General features: G+C 42.3%; 1 protein-coding gene across 1 annotated transcript in view; it reads left to right on the forward strand.

The window, feature by feature from the left end:
• Positions 1 to 19,376, forward strand: part of sgip1a (SH3GL interacting endocytic adaptor 1a) — a 35,488-nt gene that overhangs the window by 12,171 nt on the left and 3,941 nt on the right. Inside the window, exons 8-23 of the mRNA XM_069679398.1 lie at positions 148 to 169; positions 256 to 340; positions 1,667 to 1,755; positions 3,610 to 3,690; positions 4,287 to 4,361; positions 4,560 to 5,321; positions 7,073 to 7,194; positions 7,404 to 7,557; positions 9,256 to 9,315; positions 12,093 to 12,152; positions 13,098 to 13,209; positions 14,601 to 14,756; positions 15,836 to 15,971; positions 16,668 to 16,870; positions 17,324 to 17,388; positions 18,445 to 18,609. Of these exons, the coding sequence (XP_069535499.1) occupies positions 148 to 169; positions 256 to 340; positions 1,667 to 1,755; positions 3,610 to 3,690; positions 4,287 to 4,361; positions 4,560 to 5,321; positions 7,073 to 7,194; positions 7,404 to 7,557; positions 9,256 to 9,315; positions 12,093 to 12,152; positions 13,098 to 13,209; positions 14,601 to 14,756; positions 15,836 to 15,971; positions 16,668 to 16,870; positions 17,324 to 17,388; positions 18,445 to 18,609 (2,347 nt within the window). The remainder of the gene's footprint in view (positions 1 to 147; positions 170 to 255; positions 341 to 1,666; positions 1,756 to 3,609; positions 3,691 to 4,286; positions 4,362 to 4,559; positions 5,322 to 7,072; positions 7,195 to 7,403; positions 7,558 to 9,255; positions 9,316 to 12,092; positions 12,153 to 13,097; positions 13,210 to 14,600; positions 14,757 to 15,835; positions 15,972 to 16,667; positions 16,871 to 17,323; positions 17,389 to 18,444; positions 18,610 to 19,376) is intronic.

Below are 19,376 nucleotides of genomic sequence, written 5' to 3' on the forward strand. Positions count from 1 at the left end.
ATGTATTTTGCCTATTTGTCATTGAGTGGTCTGTGTGATTTTAGCATAAAAGACAAATATTATTAGAATTGTAGCACTGTTAATTTTAGTGACTCATTTTAAGTATGTTTTTGGGTTTTTACATTTTATCTCATTTTCATGTTACAGGGTTTGAAAAGGAACACATCAAGTAAGTCATCGTCTTGTCTACTTTTAACGAATTACAAAAATGATGATGCAAGAGTCACAGGTTGACAGATTTCATTCTGTTTCCAGGTGAGGAGATTGCCAGACCAAGACGTGTCGTCACCACTGTACCCACTGTGGCCCCCACACCAGCTCCAGCACCACAACCCCCCAGGTATGAACCTCATTGTTCCCTGACAATCCAGGTGTGAATGCATCGTACTGTACATGTCACTGCTGATCCCTTCTTCCTCCTGGCATTCTTCTGCTTATACTGTATTCTCTTAGTATTCCTAAAAACGTGTCTTTTCCTCTAATTCCCTTACTGTGAGTTAGATGCAGTGTAGCAGCTAATGGAGGTGATGGCCATTGCAATGTTCTCTGCAGATAACAGTCATTATAGTAATGGCATCACATTTACTCATAAATAGGGATAAAAATGTTACAAATAGCTTAAAGTGGCAGTTAGTAACATGAACATTACAATGGGGAAAAACCTTCTGCCTCTGTGTATTACTCCGCTAAGCCCCTCCCACCAAATGACGCACCAAACATGCACACGCATTTTACAACAGGTGTGTGCCGCGCAGCCGTTGTGCAGTGCGTCTCTCTGCAGCACAGAGGCAAAGAGAGATTGCCAAGGAGAGAATGTTCAAATAAATACAAGTTATTATAGTTCTGATTCTTGGTGTGGACCACCTTTTTACCTCTAGGTGTTGAAGCTCAGTGCTACTGTAAGCTGTTACCGTAAGAGCTATTGTTACCTGTCAAGAAGGAACAGGGCAACCTCTGCATCGCTTCCTTACACTCCCACTCGCCTCTTTTTATGTAGGGCGTTTTTGTTTTTCGCTTGGGTCCTTTTCAGCGCATTAATGTCCATGTTAAAAAACAGCGCCTCCCTCTATGGTTCGCTCCAGGTTCACTCGTTAAGCAGAGTCAAAACGATGTTAAAATTGCCATAAAGCAGTTCAGCTACTGGTTTTGTGACATCACGATAGAGACGATATAAAAAAACACATACGATAGACATTTTCATATTGTTGTAACGATATATATTGTCATATTGCCCAGCTCTACCTCATAATGCTGCCCACTGTAGCTTTAAGTTTAATCAGAAACTGCATGGTAGCATGACGTACAACATAAAATTATTCATAATATTAAAAATGGTTCAACTACTCTGCAATATATGCACAAAATAAAGGCAACACAAACACAGACATACACAAAACAACTACAACAAACAGGCTCAAATTTAAGCACAAAGCCTTCCATAAAATAAATGAAAACTAAGACGAAATTTTAATCAATAAAAACCTGTATATTCAGCTATATAAGATAGTGCCATGATGAGTACATCTGCATTGTTTCTTTAAAGTGTAAACACTTTTGATTCTCTTACTGTTAAGTCATGTACAACATAGCTGTTTCCTTTAAATGATGATCTGTTGCCATTATGTCACGCAGCTTCTTCTCTTATTTTGTCCTTTGTCTGTTGCAGCATTCAACCAACACCACCAGTCCCTGAAGACACCACAGCCTTATTTGGGCCTCCTCTGGAAACATCCTTTGGAGAACCAAAAACTGAAGGTAACCCTCCTCTCTGTGTCTTTGTCACTCTGTGTCTTTATTGTTTCTGAGCACTTGTTTGTGCTGACGGGTGTTAACCAGCGTAGTTTTTTTTGTCAAACTGTGAGCAAAGCACTGAAAGGGCTCTCTGAACACACACATTTTGTCTCTTTAAGGCTTCTAGCTAAGCCCTGCTTGGCTGTCATAGCAGATACACTCTCTCTGTCATCTCTATCCTCCTCCCCCTCCCTCTCACCTATATCTCTGACAACATTTGTTCTTTCCTCAGGCTGTGCAGTTGTTACTCAGTCTGTCTTTGCTGAGGTCAAAGTTGAGATTGACACTGAGAAGTCGTGTTCATTTGCACATGGCAGCTTGTTGATATGCAGATTCTGCTGTCACCCGTTCTCATCCAATCCAGTAGGATTTAGTGCTTCAGGCTGTGGAAGAGCTCTTCACTGTTACGCAACTGCCACGTCAGGCATAACTAATATCAACTTGACACAAATTCCCTTTTTACATTCATTCATTCAGACAAATAAAACAGGCCTGTGTTCAACACTGGGAACTTTAACTTTCTTACACATTCTGGTTTTATCTTCACAAGACAGAGGGTTATGATATGTATTAAGCCTTTCATCATGGTTTATGTCATTGAAGACTCGGTTGCCAGTTTAATAAGTACAGTCCCGCAGTAAATCCTGCCTTTATGAAGGTTATAATGTTCAGTGTTTGTTTAAATGTTTTTAGTGAGGCATTGTTCACTCTTGTGATCATTTGGGAAGATACTGAAATAGTTAGACTGAGTCATAAAGATAAGTGTTTATTATTGTAGGTTATTGTTGTTTAGCACCCTCGCCCTGCTCAGAAAAAATTAAACTCTTGTCAGTGTAATGACTCAACAGCACCACTGAGCATTATAGCCTTCAGGAAGGGAATATCATGTCCTGACTGCTGTAGTTATAACCAAGTATACCTAATGAACTCTCATCTGAGTGTAAGTATTTGATTAACAGTTCATAGATATAGAACATGGAGGAAAGGTTATTTTTAATCCAGTGAATTAAATGCCTAAAAAAGCAAAGCATTAGCAAATCTTCTTTAATCCAATTTTTTCATAAAGCTTTCGTGCAACATTTTGGCTTAAATATCCAGCAGAACTATAACAGTTAGACGGTTAGATGACTAGCTCAGTGTGAACATTATAAAAAGGATCTTCCAGTTAACTAACCTCTCGTGTGTTGTTATTTCGTCTTACCCTAATAATGTGGGTTTTAGCATCTTCTGATTTTTTTTGTTGAGACAAGCGGTAAGCTTTTTTTTATTCAGCCACCTGACCTGACTTCATTGTTGATTATTTTCTCGATTAAGCCATGAGACGTTTAGTTCATAAAATGTGATAAATTGGTGAAAAATGTCAATCAGTGTTTCATAAATCCAAATATTACCTCCTCGATCGGCTTGTTGTGTCCACAACCCACCTGAAGATATTCAGTTTATTGTTATAGAAGAGTAAAGAAACCAGAAAATACTCACATTTAAGAAGCAGGAATCTGAATTTGACTTTAGCGATTTATTGATTGGATTGATGGATAATCAAAAAAAGTATGGACATATTAAAGTGATATGTGACTGAAATTCAGCTGGCATGAAAAAAGGGTATTCTAGTATTACAGTAAAACACATCCTGACTGCAGTCTGCCCTTGAAGCAGGGTATCTGTTTTCTCTAATGAACAGTGTTATTGACATGCTGACCTGTGTTGTTTCCCCTCTTACACCTATTACCTTTTCTAAGCCCCAAAGACTCAGAGAACACTCCGTGTTGTGGTTGTAATGCCCCTGACTCGACCTGTTTTGTCCCCTCCTAAACGTAGTGGTTCTGTCTGAGTCCGATGCGTGGGGGGCTCCTCTCCCAGAGCCCGAGTCTCCTTTGACAAGATCCTTCCCAGCAGGAAGTAAGTTTTGTAATGCTCTGCATTTTGTGCCGCACTTCCTCTCTCCTCCCTGGAATGACTTCAGACCCATCAGCTCACCTCATGGAGCCCATCGTCATCATCCAACTAACAAACAGACGTGCAAACTGACCCGATCAAACTGTGTAGTGATAACTTCACCTCTCTTACTAAACAGCCGGGGTTATCCTTTTCCATTTCATCTGCCATCTCAGAGCAAACTGATTCATTGTTGGTTATGGTTTATTTTATGGGACAGTTAAGTATGACTCTGCACCAACCCCTCCTCCCTCGCTGCCTCCTTCCTGCATTTGGCATGGTGGTGTCACTGTGCTGCATGGTGGTGATTTTGTGATTATCCCTTGTCTTCACTTTGTTTTGATTGTGTTTGGCAGGTGGGATAACGTCCATATTCCTTACATTCATTTGTGTGTTATAGGCTGCATATCTTTTTGTCAGCATTGTATACCGCCCTTCATAAGTTGTCGTGACGTCACAGTTGTCAACAATAAAAAATAAATAAATATGTATCAACATGAACTTTTAGATTTCTCCTGGAGTTGCCTTTAATTTATGTTGCACTATTCTTTTTATTCCAGCTCCACCTCCTCTTCCACCCAAGAATGTCCCAACCTCCACCCCGCCGACAGGCTCTCCTTCTGCAGAGGATGCCGGTAAGACATGTTATTATTTCTGCCTCCTGTTGTATCACTATCACCTTGAAACTTCTACATTTGAGTTACAGTTTTTTTTTATTTCCAACTTTCTGTCTGTTACTTTCTCTGTGTGCCATGTTTTATCTCTCTGCGTAAACACATTGTGCTTCTGTGCACACACAGCATTTGATTGGTCGCTGGTTGTCTGTGTTGCAGAAGTGTCAATAGAAGCAGACGGTTCTGCCAGGAAGCCGTCAATAGCAGACCTGGACAACATCTTTGGGCCAGAACAGGCTCCCCCTGCTGGCGAGGAGACAAGTGACTCGTGGGTCTGCTTCAGTGAAGAATCTGCTGCTCATCCGCCTTTACCAGAGGAACCAGCACCTCCGCTGCCAGCTTCCCCGCCTCCACCTGAATCTCCTGCCCCTCCCTTACCAACATCACCACCTCCTCCAGACGACCCTGCACCACCTCTCCCCACCTCTCCTCCCCCAAAAGAAGAACCTCTTCCCCCTCTACCAACCTCTCCACCTCCCGCGGAGGAGCATGCTGCACCTCCTGTACGCTCAGGTCCTCCTACACCTGAGGACCTAAATCCTCCCACGCTTGCCACCTCTCCACCCCCTGCACCACCAAAGGATCTCGCTTCTCCTCCCGCTTCCTCTCCACCTACTCTTGAGTCACCTACCAGCGTCCCACCGCCCCCTGCTCCCAAAGCAAGAACCCCTCCTGCGGTGACACCTCCCGCCGAGGATCCTGCAACTCGGCCCACCCCACCGCCTCTTGCCCTGCTTCAAGAGGAGCAGTCCAAGAACACAGACTCCACTAATCCCAAAGAGGACGGAGCTGAAAGTGTCACATCGCCCGTTGATGCCAGCCAGGGCAACAGGAGTACGCCTCCTCCACCTCCTCCTCCCACGTACCGGGCGGTGGTGTCGTCACCCGGACCCACGGCTGGAGCTGGTGGCACAAATAGCGGTTAGTAGACTGTGACTCTCATTGGAGCATTATAAAGGACAGGTTTTTATTAGAGCTCTGATTGGTGGAAATTACTCACTGAATGCAACCAGGTGATAACCATGGCGTTCAGATGATGGTGATTGATTGTCCCACTTTAAAATCGGAATTACAAAAATACAGATTCCAGGTCATCATAGAGGTCAGGTGACCGGTAACACCAATAGCATCCGTACAAATGAAGATAGAAGTAGAGATTGTTTTGATTTGAGATGATTGCATTATCTTTTTTTGTCAAACTGGCTTAAGGGGCCAGATCACCGATTTTCAACCTCAGTCCTATCATGCTATTATGGGGGGCTAATGCCATTATGGTAGGAAAAAAATGCAATGTTGCTCTGTGCCTTTGGAGGACGCTATCCGCTTCTCCAATGGGCCCTGGAAAACCTACGCCAGACTACGTAAAACACGTCATCTGGCAGAGGCCAGGGAGCTTGCTAAACTACACTCCCTTAATCTAGGACGCCCGCCTCCGATGTCATGTCTCGTTCAAAATCGTCAGGTCTGAAATGTAGACTGCAGACCTGAAGATTTTTTAAAAGATCCACTGGTATATTCTCGTCGTATTCCGGATTCTGTACCGCTCTGACCCATTGCCTGCAGTGATCAATGTCCTTGACTGGAAAACAGTAGTATTTCACTCTAGCGTCTCTCGTTGGGCCATTCCTTTCAGAGGGAGGGGTGCAATGCACGCTGGGTGTTGTAGGAATTGTAGAATGGGCGATACCACAAGCTGTTTGTACAACTTTCTCTGCAGCTATGGCGCCAATTTCAAATATTATTGCTTCTATTGATTACAGAGAACACCAGCTTTGACTGACTGTGGCTTTTTCCAGGGGAGAATTGCTCCTTTGAACTGAACCCTGATTCTGCATATTTTAACCCTGAAAAAAATGTTTTGACCCGATGTCTAGGCAGAGGCTGTTTTTCAGACTGCCTTGCAGTTAAAGGTCAGACTTCACTTCAGTTGAACATCTTCTTTCTATTGCACATACAATGTCTTCTGTAGGAGTTGTCAACCAGTACTGTCAGTATTTAAAGAATGAACTTCTCAAGGAACCCTGGAAGCTCACTAGGTAGACACTCTAAAAGGAAAAAACCTAAGAAAATATCTAAATGTGACAGAAACTTTCACCTTTCAAGTCTTTTCTGTTAAATATGAATGAGCCAGGAACTGAAACATATTACACATATCCATTTTCAAGAAAAGTCTCAATACAAGGGAGAACACTGATCAAATTTAGACCTGCAGTTCACAAATGAAAGCGTGTGACTAATAGTTTAGCAGATACTGTATAATGCCAGCGCTGTTTGAAAACAATTGTATCTGGTTGCAGCTTCAGGCAAATCCTTATTGTCAGTAATAACAGATTCCTTAGGCTAAAGCTAAAAAAGCAGGTTTTCTTTCTTAGTAGAGATGTGTATGGTAGACGTTTCTTAGAAAAGCAGCGAAAACAATAAAATGACTGTTTAAATGTAGGTTTGCAAGGTGAAACTAATGATTCCCTTGTTTTTAGCTCAGCTTCAGTTACAATGAGTATCAATATCCAGCCAAGATAGGAAAAGGAAGTATGCTGGCCAATGTGTCTAAAGATTCTGTCCATCCTGCACCTATTCTCAGTTGCACTGTAGCCTTTTCCACACTATGAAGCGTTTAAAAAGAATGGCAGCGTTTTGGAAATAAAGTCTTATGTTTCTCTTCTGCTCTGCAGGTTCTTCTTCTCCGGTGCGACCTGCCACTCCCTCGTCAGTGAACCAAACCCCACCACCTCCTCCGCCTCGCCCTCCCTCACGGCCCAAACTTCCACCAGGGAAACCCACTATAGGAGACGCAGTAAGTCGTGTAATTTATCTTATTTTCTCTTCTAATTGAGATTATGTTTGCACTATTTTTCTAACTGTTTTTTTGTTTAAAAAAGAAACAACTTTTACTGATTAAAGCATTCATTAAAAATAGAAAAATATAGTTAAAGTTCAAGATTTTAGCCCCATTGTTATGACAGTCTAATCTGTCTTTCTTCTTATACCTTTCTATCCTTTTAGAATCGTCCGTTTAGCCCGCCGATCCACTCTGCCAGCCCCCCTCCCATCGCCCCGTTGGCGCGGGCCGAGAGCACCTCTTCGATCTCCTCCACCAACTCCATGAGTGCCGCCACCACCCCCACCGTCGGTAAAGAGCTCTCCGTGTCCGTGTCAGGTGTGTGCTCCCTCAACAGTCACTGAGCTCTGCAGCCTGTCGTCTGGTGGCTGTGGTCACAGAGGCTGGCAGTGGAAGTTGAATTTAACTGTTTATGTGTAATATTAAAAGTTTGTTATTGATTTTATGCACCGGCCCCGTCCTTCCTTCTGTTTAGAATGAGTCCTGCAGCTGTGTTTTTATGTATTCTTTTTTACATTTAATTTTCCTGGAAAGGTGACAGCTTCCTGGCAATGATGATCCACTAAATGATGGATGTCATTAATACAGATCCAAAAACTGCAGTTGCATCTAATTACCGTGCATCATTTAAACCCATGCATGTAAGCTTTTACTATCCAGAGATAGATTGAAAGTCCGCTGCAATCATTTGTTTATTGATTTCTTTTCATATTAAGTAGGAATAGATCATTTCCAAGGGTCATTTTGATTTAACAAATTGTTCAATTGTGCATAAATATTGTCTAGCTTAGGCAGCCGCACAGACAGACACATCATAATTACACCCTCACACACATACTTGTGGTGTGAGTGGGAGGTGAGGCTGTGAGGCAGGGTGTTAATTTTAATTTTAAAGAGCAGACATTCTCCACAAGCCTTCTTTAATGAATTAATGGCACAACTACAGTTTACACTCCTTGATCTAACTTTAGATTCAGCACTGAAGGACCTCGCAGCGCAGAGTTTTAGTGGATAATGACAAATCTCAGTAGACTGTTACATGGCTGAGTCATATCAGATTAAAAAAATAGACCCTCTGGAGGTAGAAGTTGCATAAAAACAGGAAATAATCCCTGACTGGATGTCGCTTTTTTAAACAGATTGCAGGGACAAACAATAGGGAAACATCCTCTCAGATAGACTCTGACATGAAAATATATGACTGGACTTAAAGGTATTATCTCGAAGATTTTCATTTAAATAAATGTCTTTTAACTCAATGTCTATCGCCAAATGAGGTAACACGACGATTGAGCCTTTGACCAACTGATGAAAGACTTTACATTTGCAGTATATCATATTTTTACAGACTGGGTGTCTGTGTCGACATTCACGGAAAAAAATCCCAAGCGGCGCCCAGATAGTGACTCGTTTTCCATAACCCAGCAGTGGTTGGTCTGCCAGAGAGGGTAGGCGGAGCTAAGCGGCTGCTTTTCCGCTCTCTGCAAGTGTTGCGAGTAAACAGTAATCTACTATGGCTGAACAAACAAAGAAAAGATGGATGACTACAGATACAACTTCCAAAATAAGTGAAAATCCAAAGAAAAAGAAACAAATTGGACGCTCAGATGAAGGCGAACAGTCTAAAAAGGAAAGCGACCGTCGGCGAGGAAAATCGAGAGTTACAACCGTAGACAACCGTGGACCCCTGGATATGTAGGAAGTGTACTTCCACTATTACCGCTTATCACCACAAGGTGCCGCCAAAGAGAACGAGTTTGAAATCTTTGAGATTGTATCTTTAAGTCCTCAGACAGTTATAGTTAAAAACTGCACCTATTCCAGTTCCAGTCCTTTTGAATTTAACCCTTTCAGCTCTTTTGTGTTAAAGATGTAAAATCTTTTCTTTTTTCTTTCTAATTTTCGAATGCATGAATGTACTGTTATGATTTTTATTCCTCCTTGGTTTGATTTGCTTTCTGTTTTTTTTGTTTTGTCGTTTCTTTGTCTCCTTGTTTTTTCCTTTGGCCTTGTCAGAAGACGATGCTTATGTAGACAAACTGCCCACCTTTGGGAGACACTTTGATTCATTTGCAGGTAGAGTAACGACCCCCTCACAGAGAGAGAGATATGGGGGGCAGGGATGTGAAAGAGGTTTGAAGGGAGTGTTCCTGTGTAAGTTTTCCAGCTGTTTGATGCCCTTTACCCTGAGTGCGTATGACAGAGAAGGGTAAAGGTCATCACTTAGTGTTTTTGTGCTTTCTCGACTGATGTCAAAACCTGTAGGTATTGGGAAAGTGAGACTATTTTCTAGGTCCTGTGCACATTCTGACCATCATTTAAATTCTAAAACATCTCAAATGTTGAGATATAAAAACGCCTTGTCTGTGTCATTTTCCTAATACCTACTTATTTAAATAGTGTACTTCAGGTTTTGCTCACAGATGTAGGGACATACCACACGTTCATTTATTTTCTTTTGAATCGTGGCAGCATTTTTCAGTGAAATCGTCATTTTTCGTCATCAGCTCTTGCCAACTCATACCTTCCCACTCATTTCCCAAGCATTTAATAGATATAATAGCCTCTCTCTTCTTCTTCTCTATTCTCTCACTCTTTCTCTTTTTCTGCACATCTCGCTCTCTCATTCCCTCGTTCAGCCACAGAAAAAATCTGCCAGGAAAAGAAATGGAAGCTGTGGTCGCACAAAAAGCTGCATCTATTGCATAAAATATTTGACGTGTTGAGTGTTTGTGCCATTTTACCCATCTACCTGCTCGTGGGACCTTTCTCTCTGTTTTATGACTGTGCACCAGTGGCTGTCTCGCCATGTCACCATGGCAACCTCCTGTTTCTACTCTTGGCGACACACATAATATATATGTGTGTGTGTGTGCAGAGTGCAGTTCAGTCGCTCCCAGATACCTTTACTTTCAGTCTGCACCACAAGAGTGTATTTGTGTGCTGTGTGTTCGATGAGCTCGTCTGAAGAGCTCCTCATCTGTGGGCCCTTGAGATCCATATTGTGTCTTTCTCTCTCAAACACACACTGAAACACACTCTCTCACACATGCTGTCACATCAGAGCTGCTGCTCACAGAGTCGTTTGAAGTCTGCCATGAGAATTAAGCCGAATTAGACAGGCAGCAGCTGTTTGGTATTCATGCTATCCTCTCTTTACCGCTGGAGTGGCGCAACACAACCTCAAGTTCAACCTCGGTCTCCTCCCACACTCGACCCCTGACGCCCACCTTTCGCACCTGTCACTCACATCACTCACGCACTCTCCAGCCATAAACAAATACAGCACCGAACTCTGCCCTCCCCCATCTGAACACCTGCCCTTTTGTTCTCTTCGCTCTCACCGTTCCATCAGCCAGCACCCAACAACACACCGTCACTGCTGGGACCTCCCATCAAAACAATAGTAGACTAAAACAAGCTTATCCTGTTCTGCCAGGAGGGGTTCTGTGTCCAGCTGAAATACTGACATGAGAAAAATGCACACATTTGTTGTCAGAGTCGTGTTTTTTGTCAGATAAAATTGAGGTAATTCATGGAAACACAACCCCTGTTAAAACTTGTTCTATTCAAACTGGAGATGCATCCCAGTTCAGGGACTTGGACCTCCTACTTGGGACCAAATACATCATGCATGGCCCAAAGTCTTCTTTTCTTTTCCCCAAAGTCTGAAGACAGGAACACTTTTGCAGCCTGCAATGTCCTGTAATCTGCCAATTCCCAACTTCTTTCACCTGTGACCTTCACCTTGTGCTGCCCCTTTCGTGGGCCCTTCAGGGATCCTGATCCCCGGGCTTGGAACAACTGCAATACTGTTGTAAATTCATTAATTAGAAGAAGAAAAAAACCTTGAGATGTGCCATCTCATTTTCGAGAGTAAAACAGTAAAGAGCAAAGATAACAAGATCTATAAAACTTTACAAAATGTGACATAGTAACAAACAGGAGACCGAAACAAGAGGAAAATAACAGGAGAAAGAGAAAAAAGAAAAAACAAACAACAACAAAACAATCAGACAACAGGAGCATTTTTACCTAAAGGTGCTAAAGTTTGGCTCTGTCTGAATCCCCTTTGTTTGGCTCTGTGAGGTCTTCAGAACGATCCAGCCCCCTGAAATTGAGACACAGCATCTCTCTGTGCATCACAGACCCCTCTTCTCCCTCTCTGGTCTTAGTCTCATTGCTGCCCCCTGCAGGATGTCTTTGTTCACGACAGTCTCCTTCAGTCTGTTTCATAATTTCAAAATAGGAGACCTAAAAATGAGAGCACAGACAACTGACAGCAAAGCCTTAGACAAACAACTGCAGTATGTCCCTGATAAAAGACACAGGACCCTTTGTACTGCTTATATTCTGAGTGTCAGCTGGTGTAGCATTACTGTTTTATCAAGAGAAACAATGTAGCTGACAGCCATCAGACTGTCTCTCCTGGCAGACCCCCCTCAGACTCCACAGCCTCGCCTCTCTCTTCTCTCTATTACACATCTTGCGCATTGAGTCGCACCACTGCCAGCATCCAGCAGCAAACATCTGGCCCTCACTCCACCTCACTCCTGCACTTCCTCACGCACGCACGCACCCACGAAAACAAACATCCAGTCACCCCCCCGTGTTGTTCTGTCTCGGCTTGCCGTGGCCCCTCTTGTCCCCCTTTCGTCCCACCAACCTCCACCTCACTGTGACGTGTGATAGACCTGCCATGTGAGACTCACGCTACTGTCCTTCTCTCCCTCCCCCTCTCACCCCTCCTCACCCACTTCCCTCCCCTTCATCCCTCTTCCTCCTCTCTCCTCCTCCTCCTCCCTCTTCCCTTGCCCACCTCCCTTCCTCCTCCATCCCTCAACCCCACACAGAGAATGACCAGCCATCCCTTGTATGGTTTGACAGAGGGAAGTTTTATTTAACATTTGAAGGTAAGTTTGCTCTGCAGCAGGGTTGCGTCTCACACACACACACACACACACACACACACTCTCTTTTCGGGGCTCATTTGTGCAAGCTTCGCCCCTCCCTTGCCCTGCCCCTTCTTTCCTTCCTTCCTTCCTTCTTCCCTTTCCTCCTCTTTCTCCTTTGCAATCCCCTCATCACCCTTAACCCACGCCATGCTAACTCCTGGCTGAGCCCCCTCATATGCAGTCATATCTTCATCTACCTTCTCTTCCTGACATTGTTCATTGTCATTTCTTCGGCGCTGACTGCCTTTCATTCATGCCCTGAAGAATGATCGTTCTTCGTGTACTTTACTAATCCTTCTGTCGTCACTTTTGGCCGTTTGGTTCTTGGTTTTTGATCTTTGGGCTGTCTGATCTACTCTGATCTTGTCAGAATAATTCAGCTTGAGCAGCAACAAGCATGCACATCTCTCTCTCTCTCTCTCTCTCTCTCTCTCCCTCTCTTTCTCTGCTGCTGCTTTCTTTTCTTTCTCATCTTCCTGTGTGCACATTCAGTGGAAAGAAGTTGTAGCATGCTGTATAAAAGGGAGATGTTTAATCCTATTGTGTTTAACGATTTCACAGTCAAAGAGCAGAGAGAAATGGGTTTCCTGTATGCATATAACCTTTCATGCCACCTTACTAACACCAACATTTGTTCTCATTTCAAACTGTTGTAAAGTTTCGTTTCATTACAATAGTTTGCTCGCAATGTGTTGTTCCTCATTTCATACAAACACTTTTGGTCAGGAGGAGTTTATTGTCATGATTTTGGAGCTTGAACTTATTCATTCTTAAATCAAGGATAGTTTAAAGTGACAATCGAGCTTAGTGGATGATGAGCTATGGACCTTGGAGTGTGTTTCGTGCCACATTCAGACTATTTTAATGTGTTTGTGTGTCTGTATGTGTGTGTGTTCCCTCCAGGCTGCTCCAGAGGGCCCAGTCCTCTCACCATGGGGGCTCAGGACACTCTGCCTGTGGCCGCTGCGTTCACAGAGACGGTCAACGCCTTCTTTAAAGGAGCCGACCCCAGCAAGTAGGTCAACGAACTAAACAACAGTTAGTCGATTAATCGATTAGTCAGGCTACACTAACATAATCGACAACTTTTTGGATCATCAATTAATTTTTTACATACATTTCTTAGGGAAAATACCTTTATTTCTGTATTGATTATCATTTGTTTTGTTGCGCTCCTTTAATGGTTTAATTACTTCTGGTGATTGGCACCTGGTTTCACCTTTATTTACCTGTTAAGTTGGGAGGCGGGATCTCAGACAAAGAGAGTGAGTTAGGTGCAGATATTTTCTGTTGTCTTAGTCGCTACAGTACCAAATATATGATGGTTCCAGCTTCTCCAGTCTGAGGATAACTTTTTCCACTATGTAGTGACAATAATAATGCATATTTTGGGTTTTAAGACTGTCTCTGTTACATGCAGCTTCATACCTTTTAACGTAACTTGTCATTACATTAGATTTTGCCTCACCTCGATCTCATCTTTCCTTTTTGGTCTGAGTGATGGGTAAAGAGCCTAATCATTCATTTGATACAAAAGAACTTGCAGCAGACTTCTGCAGAGCAGCTTCATGTCAGAAGGACCTCACTGAGCATGCCCAGCTTCTGAGTTAGTATTGCTTTGAGGCAGGTTGAGAAGAGATAAAGGAACTTCAGGATAAAGTTGTGTGAATCAAGAATTATTTTATACATAAAAACTTTTATCAAAAAGTTACCGTCTACTGTATCTATTTTAGGCTTAAAGATATAATCTTGAAGATTTATATGTAAATAAATGTCTGTTAAGTCACTATCTATCGCTGAATGAGGTAACACAATGGTGATTGAGCCTATGGCCCTCTGATGAGAGCCTTTGCATTTGCAGTATTACAGACTGGGTGTCTGTGGCGACATTCGCGGAAAAAATCACAAGCGGCGCCCAGTTAGTGACGCGTTTTCCATCAGCCAGCAGTGGTTGGTCTGCCAGAGAGGGTAGGCGGAGCTAAGCGGCTGCTTTTCCGGTCTCTGCAAGTGTTGCGAGTAAACAATAATCTACTATGGCTGAACAAACAAAGAAAAGATCGATGACTGCACATACAAAATCAAAAATAAGTGAAAACCCAAAGAAAAAGAAACAATTTCGACGCTCAGATGAAGGCACACAGTCAAAAAAGGAAAGCGACCGCCAGCGAGGAAAATCAAGAGTCACAACCGTTACAAAGGATTTATGCGCCCGCAACTTGTCTTTTATCGCCATAAGGTGCCGCCAAATACTACAAAACTGAAAACTTTGATATTATATCTTTAAAGTTTCCCATCTTTTATGTTTATTAAGTAAGAAAAAAAGAAGGAGCATACATTGAGTCTTTCTAGTTTCTGCTGTCTCTATGTCCCTGTCTGACACCCCTCTTCTCTTCCTCTTCCTCTCAGGTGTGTTGTGAAGATCATAGGTGAGATGGTTTTGTCGTTTCCGGCGGGAATCACGCGGCACTTTGCCAATAACCCGTCCCCCGCCACGCTAACCTTCACCATAACCAACTACAGCCGACTGGAGCATGTGCTGCCTAACCCCCAGCTCCTCTGCTGGTAATGACACCTCTGTGAAGTCACCACATCACTTTAAAAAAAAAAATGACATGCAGTGTGAACAAGTGAACATATAAAATACCACCATAACTCTTACTGCATCCTCCTAACATGTGTCACACAAGAATAAATGCTTTATTGTGCAGTTGGAAAATCCTCCAAATGTAACTAAATTTAATTAAACCAAAGGAAATCTTTGTACTTGCTGTCCGTTGTAAATTGGTATTAATAATTTCACTTACACAGCATGTGAGATAAAAGAGTGTGAGTCACCCTCTTGTTATATCAGAGAGTGGAAACAGCTATAATTACAGACTCTTTGTCAACAATGTTTGTTTCCAATTCATTATTTTTGTCATCATATTTATAGCACAATATATTATCTTAAATGTGTAAGAAGTAGGGGAGTGCATTTACATAATTAAAAAAGGGAGGAATTAGAAGGGAGATAAAAAATGCACGAATAAACCAAACGTGTGATTATACATATCTCAACGGTGTTAATTAGCAAAACTATCTGAGAACTGGCTTATAAAACCGTCATGATGCCGTATGTAGTTTGGTTGCTAAGTGATGACCAGTGAGGATGAGTAAACTTTAATGAGATCATCTCAGACCACTGATGCTGACCGCGTTTGGAGTCATGATGAGGTCATCTGAGTTTACAGCGGTCAGTTTTCTTCTTTGTTTATGATCAGTGGATTCAGCCTTGTGTTGTAACCATTAGTAGGTTAACCACAATCACCACACAATGGAGGATGATTTCATCAAGAAGTCATTGTTATTTTTTCCCTAAAATCCACCTAGTTATAGAATCTGTGTGAGGGAGACCTCTTGTGGCTAATTAGAAAATCAAAATGCCAACTAAAAGCCTCTTAGTATCAGCCTGTGAAGCTCAGTGTTGCAAAGTAATTCGCTGCCAAATAAGATAGGTATTATTGTCGAACATAACTTAAAAACTGAGCCGCTGTCGGCTGCGCTCTTATTTTACACAGTAAGTGACAGAATATTCCTTGTACAAATCACTAAGTAATATAAGATGTCTTTAACTGTGCTTTACTACATGCTTTCCCTACCAGCGACAATACATCTCAAGCCAAGGCTGATTCCAAGGACTTCTGGGTGAACATGCCAAACCTGATATCCCATCTAAAGAAGGTGGCAGAGCAGAAGCCCCAGGCGACGTACTACAACGTGGACATGCTCAAGTATCAGGTAAGCCTGGCATTGGGTGTTATAGCTATAGCCACCCGGCTTTTTTGCTTAATGGGAAAGGCTACAATCGTCATTCAGACCCGGGTCAAATGACTCTGCAGTAGACTCGGGTAATTATCGCCTCGGCTCCGATCAGCAATGACCAGTGTCAACGTGCTAATCTCCTAGCCCTTTTCGGCGCGATGCTATGCTCTGTCGGTAACTTCTGTGACTCCTTGTCATCTCAGCTACAAATTCCTCCTGTCTCCGTCCAAGCAGCGCTCGAACATAGTTACAAATTTGTTGGTGTCGAGTTTTATGAATAGGGTAATAAATGAATGAGTAATATAAAGACCTAACCACCGTAACATCTTCACTGTTTACTAACCGTTTCGGGCTTGTTTGTGACATCAGACGGTGGTGCAGCACAAAAGAGACCAAAAGGAGTATACTTCACTGGCAATGGTAACAGAGACAATCGGATGAAATTGAAAAACCTGCGTCAACGCGCTAATTTCAGTGGGAAAGGGGTATTACTAAGCAAAGAGATTCGCAGCAGCCCCTATAGCTTCCTCGGTTTCACTTTAAAGTGTGTTTTGCAAATTACACACTGCATCTATTGCCCATTGATCATGCCCATGCTTTGCAGGGTGCTAAAATAAACTTTAGGTACAGTGTGTTGTTGTGCTGAAATCCCTGAACAATCTCTGTGTGCAGGTATCAGCAGAGGGGCTCCAGTCGATTCCTCTGAATCTAGCGGTGAGCTGGAGATGTGAGCCCACCAGCACCGACCTGAGGATAGACTACAAATACAACGGGGAGGCCATGACGACGGCGATGGCCCTCAACAACGTGCAGTTCCTCGTCCCTGTCGATGGAGGGGTTTCAAAGCTACAGGCGGTCTTACCTCCTGCTGCATGGTACAGTCTGCACCTTGTTTTAGAGTGAATTCTATTTTGATTACTATGCACTTTCTGTTACAGTATTTACATTACATTTTTTGTTTTGTTTTTGTTTGTAAAGGGACAAGTGTGTAGTATGCAACACCATGCCAGACGCCACAGCATTATAAAAGCTTATTGAAAATGAGGATTTAAATAAGGGCTCCTTACAGTTCCCAGAAACTCCACGTAGTACTTAACAAGAACCTCTCGGTGGAACCACAAATTCACTAAGCAACTGATGAGACTGTTTGTGTAGAAAGTATTTATACAATATTCTATCTGTTAGTCATTATAATATATACATGAAATTACTGAGACACCTCAAAGTTGTGTAAAGTATCTTAAACTTTTCTTCAAAAGTCAACAAAGTGACAGACCATCTTAGAGGCTTCTAAAAGGATGTTTTCTGTTGTCTTGTGATCGTGACAGGAATGCGGAGCAGCAAAGAATCCTTTGGAAGATTCCTGACATCTCACAGAAATCTGAAAACGGAGGTGTGTACTGTGTGATGTTATACTGTCAAGTTGATCTCTTCTAAAGAAAAGCCTTGTTGCGAGGTGATGAGAGAGTCCTGCTTTTACTTCTATATTTATAAAAATCAGATGTTATACTGGATCTAAAACAATCTGATGACTAACCCGGGGCAGATTGTGACATTTTTGGAAGATTTTTATGGAACTTTTAAGGGTCACTTAGATTGTTTCAGTATGAAACACTTAGCCCTGTGTTAAAAAAATCAAATACAAATTGAAGAGATTAAAGTTAAATTAAACATTTCTGCAGGCCTGTAGATCTGGACAGTTTTAAACTCTGACCTAACACTGACTTTGAGTCGTGACTGCAGCTAAGCAGGCTGCCCTTAAGGAAAGGAGAGATTCCAAGGTTGTTGTCGAGCCTAAAGTAAACAGCACCTCCTTCTGTCTACAAAATGAATTACAGTTACTTCAGCAAAACTTAAAGTGTGTTGTTGTATGTTTCCAGAGCTTCTCTTATTCTCTAATGATATAAACAGTAACATCAACCGTGGGATATAACTGACGTCATCCGATGTCATTTAAACTGTCGGCCTGTTTCTCATATTACTGAGCAGAACGGCTCCGGGGCTTACCTGCTCTTCAGGAGAGCAACAATAAACCAAATTATGTGTTTTCTTTAAGATAGAAAAAGTAACCAGACTCGAGCATGATCAGTTTAACTGTCAGTTAAACATGGTTCACTTTTAAATGTAATACTCTGCATCATGTCTTTTGTCTGTTTATTGTCCTCTGATGAAAAATCAATCATTCCTTTTTAAATGAATCTCATTCAGTGCTTTCTTCAAATCTGTATTAAGCAAGCTTTAAACAGTCTCTGAAGCGATGGCCTGTTCTTACAATAAAAACATTAAATATAGCTACATCTGCCATCCTTTCAGAGTAGTTTCTACTTCACCACTTCACCTGAGCTGTTGAACTGAATTTTTCCCCTCTTGCACGTCACTGTCTCTGTAAGAAGAGTAAATCATTCCCCGTGGCTGACAGACGTCTTTCTGTTTGACCCTCTCCCCTCAGGTGTGGGATCGTTGTTAGCACGTTTTCAGCTAACAGAAGGCCCCAGTAAACCGGCTCCACTGGCGGTGCAGTTCACCAGTGAGGGCAGCACGCTGTCAGGCTGTGACATTGAACTGGCTGGGCCAGGATACCGCTTCTCCCTCATCAAGAAGAGGTTTGCCGCAGGTCAGTTTGCCAACATTAGTGATTAATTAACTGGTGTTAACTGAAGGTCTGAAATCCATCAATCAAGTGGATCAAACCTTTCTAAACTTATGAGACTATTTACCAAAGAATAAAGGACTGAAGATTGTTTGATGAAAATTGTCAATCTAAGTTAAAGATACAATCTCGAATATTTTAGTTTCGTGCTCTCGGAGCACACTTCCCAATTTAACTAGACGTCGCTGACGGTCGCTTTCCCTTTTAGACTGTTTGCCTTCATCTGAGCGTCCAATTTGTTTCTTTTTCTTTGGATTTTCACTTATTTCTGAAGTTGTATCTGTAGTCATCGATCTTTTTTTTGTTTGTTCAGCCATAGTAGATTACTGTTTACTCGCTAACTAACACTTGCAGAGACCGGAAAAGCAGCTGCTTAGCTCCGCCTACCCTCTCTGGCAGACCAACCACTGCTGGCTGATGGAAAACGCGTCACTAACTGGGTGCCGCTTGTGATTTTTTTCAGCGAATGTGGCCACAGACACCCAGTCCATAAAAATACAATATACTGCAAATACAAAGGCTTTCATCAGGGGGCCATAGGCTCAATCACCATTGTGTTACCTCATTTAGCAATAGATAGAGACTTAACAGACATTTATTTACACGAAAAAGTTTGAGATTGTATCTTTAAGTTATGTTTGCCTTTGAGTTTTTATGAGTTACACATTTTAGATTTTTTCAATTAGTGTAAGTGTATTATTCTCCAATATATTGCTAGATTGTAGATCAAG

The sequence above is a fragment of the Semicossyphus pulcher genome, unplaced genomic scaffold (genome assembly GCF_022749685.1).
Source record: "Semicossyphus pulcher isolate SPU_LCO1_2020_fin unplaced genomic scaffold, fSemPul1.0.p SCAF_4, whole genome shotgun sequence".
NCBI lineage: Eukaryota > Metazoa > Chordata > Actinopteri > Labriformes > Labridae > Semicossyphus > Semicossyphus pulcher.